This window comes from Strongylocentrotus purpuratus, unplaced genomic scaffold (assembly GCF_000002235.5).
Source record: "Strongylocentrotus purpuratus isolate Spur 01 unplaced genomic scaffold, Spur_5.0 spur5_scaffold_20, whole genome shotgun sequence".
Taxonomy (NCBI): domain Eukaryota; kingdom Metazoa; phylum Echinodermata; class Echinoidea; order Camarodonta; family Strongylocentrotidae; genus Strongylocentrotus; species Strongylocentrotus purpuratus.
The window spans coordinates 9,765,716-9,777,171 of NW_022145606.1; the positions used below are offsets into that span (position 1 = coordinate 9,765,716).

Consider the following 11,456-nt stretch of genomic DNA (forward strand, 5'->3'; position numbering starts at 1 on the left):
CGAAAAGAAAACAGCACTTTTTTTCTCAAAATGTTCAAAACAGTGTAAATTGCAATTTCTTTTTTTTTCATTTTTGTTATTAAAATTATAGTAATGAGTGGGGGTAACCTATACAAAAAAGCCTTAATTAAAAACATTTACAAACAAAATCCTATAGCAATCGAATGAATGGTTAACCAAGATTAACTTATATATATATTATTTTATATTACAATAATGACACCATAAAGTAATTTGCACATATGGGTCTACAACGAGTAGACATTAACAATTTTGAAAACGCACACATTTGAATGTCGTGCGCTTAATCTTCGTCCATAATGAATGTATGTTCTTTAAAGATAATCTCCAGTTCTGGTAAAAAAATAGAAAATGAATTCTCTCAGAATCAAACGAAACTTACACTGAATGTTCAAGATTACAAATAAATGACATGTGCCAAACAATTTTGGAAGAAAATGTATAATGGCTGAGTAATGAGCATAGAAAGACAAGGACATCCGGGTAGTACTAGCCCCGACACCATGTGTGTTGTCCCATATACATCTATCTGTGTAAGTGATTGTTACTTTACCAAGACTCTGCCAAATTTATTATGGTTTTGATGACTCCAGAACCTTGCAGTGCACACCAATAATTACATGCTACATGATCAACTGTTTCTGATCCTTTCCACACCTTTCTTTCACAATGCAATCGCATTACCAGTACTAAAGTTTATCTTTAATTATGGTTCACTTTCTCTCTGATATCTGGAAGAGGAATGATGCTGGCGTCCCACAAGGCACATGCCTAGGTCCTGTGTATGTGTGTGCAATTGATTATTTACAGACGTGTATCAATTCGTCCTTGTTTTCACGAAGTGACGGTAGTGAGGAAAATCGTAACGCAAAGTGAATGCAATTTTTTTTCACTACCGTCACTTCGTGAAAACAGCGTTTTGAATATTTTACGTCTGGGGGGGGGGCGACTTTTAACGTCACCATCCGAAAGACATGACTCAGTTTCGAACATGCGTCCTCGGCTGAATCAATTTGTAACTTCCATTATAAACTGGAATACAGGCGCACGCCATAACTCCCCGTTGCCCTCTTGGCCCTTACTTTCCTCGTATCTGGCTGTCCCCGGCTGACACATTTTTTTTACACAACTGTTTAGCCATTTCAGTCAAATATACAGTGCAAACGACTAGAGACGGAGTCTAGCATTACCCTTAGCAGTTTTGTTGGATTGCTGGAGCTGTACATGACTTGTGTATATTCGTTATTTGTTTCGGGTTAAATCTATCCTCTCTTCTCTTTCATTATGTATTTCTGTGTTCTCCTTCACTCTATCCTCTTCTCTTTTGTCATGTATTTCTTTTTTTCTCTTCAATCTATCCTTTTTCTCCATCGTTAATTTCTTTGTTTTTCCTTCAACTATCCCCCATTCTCTTTCCTTATGTATTTATTTTGTTCTCCTTTATTCTAACCTCTTCTCTTTTGTTTTAGGTATTTCTTTGTTTCTCCTTCAATCTATCCTTTTCTCCTTCGTCATCTATTTCTTTGTTTTAATCTGACACATTCCCTTATTTCTCCTTCTTTATCTATTTCCCCTTTCCTCAATCTATATCTGATCCTCTTAGCTCTTCAATTATGTATTTTTATGTTCTTCCTTTGACTTATCCTCTTCTCTTTCCTTATGTATTTCTTTGTTTTTCTTTCTCCATATCCTCTCCACTATCCTTGTTTTCCCCTTTCTATCATCTTCCCTTCCCTGGGTGTACGTGCGTGCGCTGACGACCTAGACTCTTTCACCAGAGCACTTCTTGGAATTTTTTCGCGAAAATGGCTAAACAGTTGTGTAAAAAAAATGTGCGCTCCCCGGCTGCCTCTCTCTCGGATCCCGAGAACAAACGAATTTACCCGAGCTGTGTATACATTGATCCTCTCCAACTCCCAAGTCACCTAGGGGGCATTTCACCAAACTCGTCATGAGTGTCACATGACAGTTTTTGTTACAAGCTACTGAAATCCTTGCTTCTGATTGGTTATCACCAGCTTTGTCACTGTTTTTTGTCATTTGTCATTGAAAAAAAAAGGATTTGTGTAACGGGTTTCTGATCAATCTCCTCACTGAATTAATATAATATATATATATATATTATAAAATCCACCATTTCGGTCAGTTTAGCTTCCAATTGCATCACGCGGTTTTTACTGTCCAATAATTGTGTCTCCATGTTCCTTTCAAACCTGTCCAATCTAACCTGAATCATGGTACATTGATCCGTCATAAAATCAAGGAGCGGTACTTCCTCGGTATCAGCGCCCTTAGGTTACGGGAGCCCCGTCTGGCTAGCAGGGCTACTAGACGGTCGTGCATATAATTATGCACGGCCGACTTTTGTTGGATGTGTAATCGATTATCATAGGATGACATTTAATTACAGAAAGAAAAACAGCAACATATTCCAAAATCTAATACAATAAAAACCAACAAAATCCCATTCTAAATTCATTTGCAGAGCAAATATGCTGTTCAGTAGTTAATTGTTATGTTTATAGGTCTTTTCTCCCGAAAAAAAAATGTATTTGAATCGGAATTGGACAACTAGTTATTATAACCAAAATTAACTAATATTAAGTACTTAATATATTAAAAATGATACATAAAGTAGTATTATCGTTAAATCTGCAATGGTAGTCATTGCAAAATCAAATTTTGACGCGCACAACCAATGAGGTTGCGCTAATTCCGGAATCGTTAAAGATATATATATACTTGAGTTCTGGTAAAAGAAAGAAAATAAATTAATTTCTCACAGAATCAAACGAAACTTACGCTGAATGTTCAAGATTACAAATAAATGTCATTTGCCAAACAATTCCAGTAGAAAATGTATACTGGCTGAGTAATGAGCATAGAAAGATAAGGAAGTCAAGGCAGGTAACCCCCGACACAATTTGTGTAGTCCCATACACATCTTTCTGTGTACAGTGCTTATTACTTTACCAAGACTGGGCCAAATTTATTAAGATTTTGATGACCCAGAACCTTGCAGTACACACCAATACTTACATGATCAACTTTTTCTGATCCATTCCACAAAATAATTTTCTTTCACAATGCAATCGCATGACCAGAACTCACCTTTATCTTAAAAGAGATCGTGTAACAATGTTAAATCAGAGATGCACTGCCCTACGTGTTATCAGTGTCTGGATATGGTGTTATATTGAAGAAGAAAAAATTACTCTTCAAAATGATCAAGAAGTGCCTCAAAAAAGTAAAAACCTTTGAGTGACCGGTTTTTCAATTCTCGTTCCCCCCAATAGACTGTTGTGTTATGAGAACCGTTTGGCAAACGCAAAATTTGATTTCGATTTTCAATCATAAATATTTTGATAATCAGACAGGCGATCGGCTTGTAAAAGTCGTGGGGTTCCTGACTGACCTAAAGGTTTATAATTATCATTGCAGCATGAGCTTAATCAAGGATTTTTGTTTTAAGGATCTAAGAAAGAATTACGGGATCCCTTTAAAAGCTGACCAAAAAAATTGGAAGCGCTCATACGCGTGCGCAATCAGTCAGAGCAAACATGTATTTAGCAAGTATTTGTTTCTATAATTTAAACCTTTAATGAGTATTGTATGATTAATCTACTAGTACTTTTGGGCCACCAAGGCCATTGTGGAAAACAGTTTTATACCTGACCATGCCACCCTGTAAAAAGATATATATATATATATACTAACAGATAAATAAATAAATAAGTAAATAATAATAAGGATAACGATGATAATAATACTAATTGATAAGATTTTTGTTTTAATCGTTATTTTAATTTTATTCATATTAAAGCCTGTCTGCACTAGTATGGCGAGGAGGGATTAGACCTCCCTGCCGTGGTCGCTGACAGGTGTTTATCTCATCAAATAAGCTCTCAATTAACTTTTTTTTAAAGGGGATCATGGGGAACAACGGTACCGCTTAGGCGTTGTTTTTATATAGAGGGCGCAAGTAGTGCAGACAGGCTTTAAAAGTTCTGATTGTATGATAATTAAAATTGCAGTTATTAAGAAGATGAACCGTACAAAACTGATGATGAAACAGCATTGGAGAGCGGGGCTCCAGGCATGCTAGGTAAAGATTAATGCCTCGTAAGCCATGACAGTTAAATGCAAACATACGATCTCAATTACAGGGGTTCTGGGCTGGTGATACAGAAATACAACAAGGGGGGTGTGATTGACATAGATTGAAGATTGAGAGAGAAAGAGAGGTGTTTTTCTTTTGGGGGGAGAGAGAAGTGAGAAGGGGTTAGGTCTACACAATCATGATCGCACACACCATTACTGAGCGCAGATGAACTTGCATTATCATTTGGCGGAGCGTTGAAGTACATTTTAACCGATCGCATTGGAATACGCATGGGTCACGGTTTTCGGATTATGAGGTTTAAAGGCGGGTATTAGGGACTTTTAGATTGAGTGGACGAGAACTCGACGACCGCCGACTGATCATGCGTGTCAACGTATTCAACTGCCCATGTTGACTACAATTAGAAATCCTTTAGATTCCACTTGACGATATACATGCATGCAGGAAGTAACACTATGAACATGACGTACAAAGAAAGAGGACAAAATATACAGTTCCTCATTCTACCCCCAACAATTACTTTGGTAGACAAAAGAACACCCCTTCACTGTTATTATGTAAACATGTGTAGAACATGTGAATATGCATGTGACACCTGTTCTACACATTTTTACATTATAGCAGGAAAGGGATGTTCCTTTGTCTACCTGAGGAACTGTATATTTTTTTGCGCACACGGCATACTAGTACCGTACTAGATTTAGGAAAATCAAGATTGACGCATTCTCGATCACCGACTGAGACGACGTAACGCATGCGCAGTGACTTAAAATGACGTCACACGTTGCAGTCAAAGCTTTCGACGTGCAAATCTAAAAGTCCCTATTATTATTGGGGGGAGCGTAGAAGTACATTTTAACCGATCGGATTCGAATGCGAATGAATCGCGGTTTTCGGATTGTGACGTTTAAAAGCGGGTCTCCAAAATGAGATATATCAAATCTGATTGATACATACCATTACCAAAGAACCAACAACACATCGCACAAACACATACACACATACTCCCCACAAACACACAAAACCGCCCACACGCACTCACGCACACGCACTCACGCACAACATCCACGCACACACACGAGCGCACGCAAACGTCAAATCACCCCCATCGCACAAAACAATCACGTTAGTAGTCAAAGTAAATGACTTCAACCGATGACCTAGTAGGTCCATGATTTAACCATTTTGAACGTAGTCCAAAATAACAATGACAATGTTTACGCAATGGTGTACACCAGCGGACTGGAGTTGCCTAAGGTCTATGATCTGACCGAGAAGACAGCGCAACGTAACGCGCCGGTCAGGCTGGCAGGAAAGTGCCCATCCTCGTTGATCTGGCCTGCTATGAACCATGGATCTAAATCTCACTTTCTTTATCTTTATCCCATCAACAACAAGATGAAGTTATGTAAACATTTCTTTGTTTTCTATTGCGATGAGGATGAACCACACATTTATTACGAAAATTAATATAAAGTTGGATGCGTAAAATCAATATTCATTATGAATGAACACCCAATCACAAAAACAACAACAACAACAGCATCCAATGATAGGAAATAAACTTTGATCACGTGGTTCACTCACCGCAAAATAGAACGACGTTCGTCTTGGAGTAGGCCGTCATAACGAGACAAGCCACAAAGGAGAGCATGGATATCTGCATAGTGCAATGGTCCGAGAAAAAGAGCCGAAGCACGTAGCCACCGACTACGAGACCTACGCACAACAAATATAGTGCACGATAAAAGATTTAATATTAACAATAACAACAAAAATAATATCAATACTACTTCTATTAATGGTAATAATAATAACAACAATAATACAAATTGTAAATGATGGTAATAATATCAATAAATAAAAGGTTTGAAAAAGATGAATGAGAAGAATGACATTGAAAATGATTAAAATAACAAAATCAATGTTAATTATAATCACAATAATCATCATCATAATTATATAATAATAATTGCGGAGCGCCAGGAGTGTGAAGTCTGACAACCACTATTATTGTTATTATTATTAATAATAACAATAATAATAGTAATGGTAATAACCGTTAGCTTATATACTGCAGGGTAAATATATTCTAATTGTATGCTTTCTAACTGTACACAATGTTTTGTTAAAGGTGATTGGTACACTTTAAATGTATTGACTTACCAAGCCCAGCGAAGATGAAAGTCAGACCGTTGAATATACCGATGAGGGCAGCCGACCAACAAAATGGCTCTCCTGAAAAAGAAAAATATAGAGAGAATAACAAAACGACACGCTGCATAGAATCTAATTAAAATATTTGTTGAGTGAAATAAAGGCATTCAATAATTAACTGAGTGATATGTATTTTGTATAATCGTTAACGCTGAACTTTCTAAATAAAATCACAGCTCCTTTTGAATATTTCCTTCCAAAAAATTACTTTCTAATAATAGAAATACATTTGGGGATCTATACACTCCCCCTCCCCCCCCCCCCCCAACCTCCCCCCCCCCCCCACCCCCTCCCACCTACACACAAACATTGAAAGAGCATTGAGAGGGTTGAGTGGATGCCTAAAGTTGTAATACTTTCAAAAGTTGATGTCGGAGAATGAAAAGTCTCCCACCCCGACAACATTTCGGAAAACCCTTCCCCCCCCCCTCCCGGCGCCCCCGCCTTTATTTTTGACTTACCTTCTGCAAAGAGGACATTGGTCGACAGGAATGACACGATCATGAGAATAGACTGAAAGAGAATGTAGTTATATGAAATCATCTTCCAGCATCGTCCCTTCGGATCCGGTCGGAAGAGATCGGCTAAACTTCGGAAGAACTTCGCCATGTTGAAGTCACTTCGCGGTGATGGCACGATATCTGCCGGCTGCTCTCCGGGGACCTTTCCGGTTACGCTCGGATGGCTTTCGGGGAGGAGGTAGACGTACAAAGTGCATAGGACCATAATGCAGAGGATGGCATAGTAGACGGGTGGGTAACCTATGGCTTCGATCATGAAACCGACTAGCACTTGCCCCGCTCCAGCCCCGAGAGTTGTAAGGCATTCCAGAATAACCATGCGGTACGTTCGCTGCTTGCTCGTCGTGGTGTCCGCGACGTACGCGAATGAGCACGCCACCAACGTCAGGAAATCGCCACAGAGTCCTAACGGAATCGCCCCAGCGAATAAAATGTACAGCGACCAGTGGAATTGGGCAACCAAAGCATAGACGATGGAGTAAATCGCAAAACCAACGATCGGAAACAACATCGCGATACGACGCCCTCTAGCGTCGCTTAAAGCCCCGAGGAAGTTGGCCGAAAATAATGCTGGAATGGATTGCGCAACCGCGAGATAGAGCGTCCAATAGGACGTCTGTGTTTGAACCTCAAGGTATCGATCATACTCTTCAGAAGATGTATTCAGAGAGCAGACGACACTGGTATTCGTTGAAGGTTGGGTGAAATTAGCCTCTTCAGACAGCCGCTTGTTGAGGTATTCCACCCGAATAGTCACCAGCAAGCCATACGCCAGCATGAACGTGACAGTAAGTGGCTCAACGATGAGCCTACTCCTCCACGATCTTCTTGCCGGCGATGGGTTATTGTTTGTGGCGATGGTTTTGTCAGATTCCATGATTGTTCTAGATGCGAGAAAGAAAGAGAAAAGTGTCAGGAAAAAAGGTTGTTATCATGGATGTATTATTATCGTCATCGGAAGCATCATTACCATCAAATGAAGAATAATTAGCAACACGCTAAAACGATACCACATAATCATCATCACCATCACGACATTTTGATGTTCATCATGAACATTGCCATCAACAAACGCTATCATTCACTTTGCTCTATGTTTTCAGCTCAGGCACAGAAACTTGGAGCGTACGTATTTCACTTATTTTAACCTCATATTAAAGGCCCACTGCACTACTTGTAGCTATTTGCGCCCTCTATATAACAAACAATGCATAATCGGTGACCATTGGTCCCCCATGATCCTCTTTTTCTTATGTTAACTGAGAGCTGAGTTGATGAGATAACCACCTGTCAAGTGCCCTTGCAGGGCAGTCTAATCCCTCCTGTAAACTAGTACAGATAAGCTTTAAAAAAAAAACGCCGCGGTTTTGCCGGGTCATATCTGAATGACCGTATCCGGACACCTACCTCCTGGACATCCAGCCCCCGGATAATCACACCCAGTCAAATTACTAACCCCTAGGACAACTACCCCTAGGGCAACCACCCTATAGGACGACTACTCCCCAGGACAACTACCCCCGGGACAACTAACTCCCAGACAACCACCCCCTACGACCACTACCCCCGGACAACTCCCCCCCAGACAACTACCCCCTAGGATAGTTGTCCTAGAGGATGGTTGTCGTAGGGGTAGTTGTCTGGGGTAGTTGTCCGGGGTAGTAGTCCGGGGTTAGTTGTCCGGAGGTAGTTGTCCTAGTGGGTATGTCCTAGGGGTGGTTATCTTGGGGGTAGTAGTACGCGGGTAGTTGTCCTTGGGGGTAGTCGTCCTAGGGGGCAGTTGACTGTGGATGGTTATCCGGGGGGTTGATGTGCAGGGGGAAGGTTTGAACGCGTTATAGTATATATTATGTTGGCATTAAGAGTGATATTGCATTTTACTCCAATCTCGGTATAAAATGCTTTTAAAATATTCTTTTAAAATTTAAGGAACAAAGAGTGTCTTCCACAGATTCACTTTTTCCTCCTACATTCATTTCGTCAAGAAAGCACTTCTGGTAGAAACCGACATCGCCTACACATTTTAACACAATTAAAACTACTTTCGAAAGTATCGTCGCTTATTCCAATAGTTATGTCCTTCACATACAATCATGACCGGACATTAAAATTACGTCATCTACGTATTACGTAATATTGAACATGATAGATATGGGATAAACAATAGGGTATTGGAATTACTTTTGATTTGATTTATAGAAAGGCTTTACAATCGCTTTACATGTACAGTTTAACAAGTGCAAATGTATTTATCCAGGTTTTTGTTATGATTTATGTGACATATTAAAGCTTACATCTGAAAGTATTCAATAAATGCCCTAATTCAACCAATCCACCTTTTATTCCTTATCAAGAAATGTGAAAGAATCCATCTGAATTCAAAAAATGATTTATGATTATGATTTCCTTCAGCACTGAATAAGGTCTCTGGCTATTCATGATTGTCACTCATAATACTTTGCTCCACTGATTCCGGGGGAGCTGACAGCCAGAAATTGTGTAATTCGAATAATCAATTGGCTTGAGAAAGTCCACAGGAGGGGACAAAAGCTTGCCCACTAAATTTCAGTTTTTGGTAGATTTTAGATGACTTTTTGTTATGATTTTCCCCAACTAATTTATGTATCTTACACCGACATATTACGTAATCCGAACTCTTCTGTGGGATATACAATAGGGAATTTTAATCCCTTTTGCATTGATGTCTCGAAAGTCTGTGCGATTATGCTTCCGACATAGCAACAACTCCAACATAATACCCACATTCCGCTTACCTAAGACGACATAGAATTGGATATATCAATATTTTTCAGATTAATAGTAAAAAAATTGAACTGCTTCGAGTAAATACGTCGACAGTTTGCAGTCATTATAATAACAACAGGTAAAACATTACGATAAAAGTAAACAATGTATACCGTACCTCCTCAATGTTGACTTAAGGCAAGCAAAGGCTGTCCGCGATAGGTCCTATGGTTCTATAAGATAGACGCTCGATTGTGCCGCTCAGTTACAACTCGTCATGAGACCAGCTACGTAAAGGAATTTTGTTAACCTCTATATATTTTCCGTTTTAGTCAGGGTACCCGTAGATTTAGACATGCAGGACATTGAGAGCTAATATATATGCGATTAGTCCTGATATGTGCTGAAGACGTGTATACATGCAGTGATCAGCACGTTTAAATACCCTGGTAATTCGGCGTGCGTAATTCTGACATGCGCCGCCTGGTGTCACGGCCGTTGTTGTCCGCATCTCGAGGAGGATCCGCCCAGATGATTTGAACTTGGTTTGAAACGTCAGTCACACCACCGATATAGTTTGCAGGCGCGTACTCTTGTCTCTTGGTGTGTGTTATAGTGTCTGTAATAGTAGACTACAGAAAGGTGTGTACTTTAGTCGCTCTGAGCTGTGATACAGCCAGAAACTGACAGGTCTATGCTCTGCTCAATTAGGTTTTAGGAAAAGTGGTAAAGTTTATAAAATTAGAGTTTGGGCTTCCATACTGCAATTGCCAGGTATCCATTACACCAGGGGGGGGGGGGTTGTTTCATAAAGCTGTTCGTAAATTTACGCATGACTTTACTAACGAATTGTATATGAAAATCCAAACGGGATGCTCCATCATTATTAATTACATCAACTAAAGTTGAACTGTGCAGATGTAGATTAACATTCTTATGATAACAAACATTTTTAATGCAAAGTATATTTTTTGCCATAATTTAATTGAGGTAATTGAAAATATCAGAAAAAACTTTGGGCATCCTATCTGGCACTTCATATGCAAGTCGTTCGTAAATTCATGCGTAACTTTACGAACAGCTTTATGAAACACCCCCCTGGGTGGAGAGTGCCGTACTGGGATTCAAACCCAACCCTAATCCCTTTAGGCAAGCGCTATATGCCACGACACCTCCTCCATCGAGTATAACGATATGGTATCAAAATCCATGCCCTTGAGTTGATTTTGTCTTCAAAACAGTTGTGATTTTGTGCTTGGTTTACGTCGACTTTTCATTGGCCAAACTTAAATTCAGCGTCTAGTAGGTAGTAGGATACGGACCGACGTGTCCAGCCCCTAATAAAGTTTATTTCTCCATCAATGATAATGCACATAGAAGGGCTTGTGATCGACTTAATTAATTGGATGGCGTTGATGGGACAATATTTCCGGCGGACAATTACCATCGTTACACCGGGTCAACAACTTGTCAACGCAACTCTTGTATCACAAACAGAGATAACGCCTAACCTCGTTCTACTATAAGGGATGCGCGTTATCTTGTATCGGTCATGTGCAAATAAAATCTGTTTATCACCGACTAAAGTGGAACGCGGCTTGTTGAACCACTATTTTGTGGAACACAGTGGTGGATCCAGGGGGCCAGTTCGACAGGGGCCTCGCCCCTGGCAAAAAAAGAAGTCAAAAACACCTTTGAAAAAAGGGGGAAAAGAGCCCCCACCCCTGGCAAAAAAAAGTAAATTGTTTTTTTGTTATCAAGGGGAGAGGGGGTGTTGAGGAAAGAAAAAAAATCAGTGCTCATTACCCCCCCCCCCCTCCCCTTCCCTG

At 39.8% G+C, this 11,456-nt stretch overlaps 1 protein-coding gene across 1 annotated transcript; it reads right to left on the reverse strand.

The window, feature by feature from the left end:
• Positions 1-5,708: 5,708 nt before the first annotated feature.
• On the reverse strand, positions 5,709-10,040 carry LOC762767 (proton-coupled folate transporter). The gene is made up of 4 exons (XM_001198512.4): positions 9,806-10,040; positions 6,823-7,766; positions 6,311-6,382; positions 5,709-5,863 (listed from the first exon to the last, which is right to left on the reverse strand). Exons 2-4 carry the CDS (start codon positions 7,757-7,759, stop codon positions 5,724-5,726), a joined length of 1,149 nt encoding a protein of 382 aa, XP_001198512.1. The 5' UTR covers positions 7,760-7,766; positions 9,806-10,040; the 3' UTR covers positions 5,709-5,723.
• Positions 10,041-11,456: the final 1,416 nt, after the last annotated feature.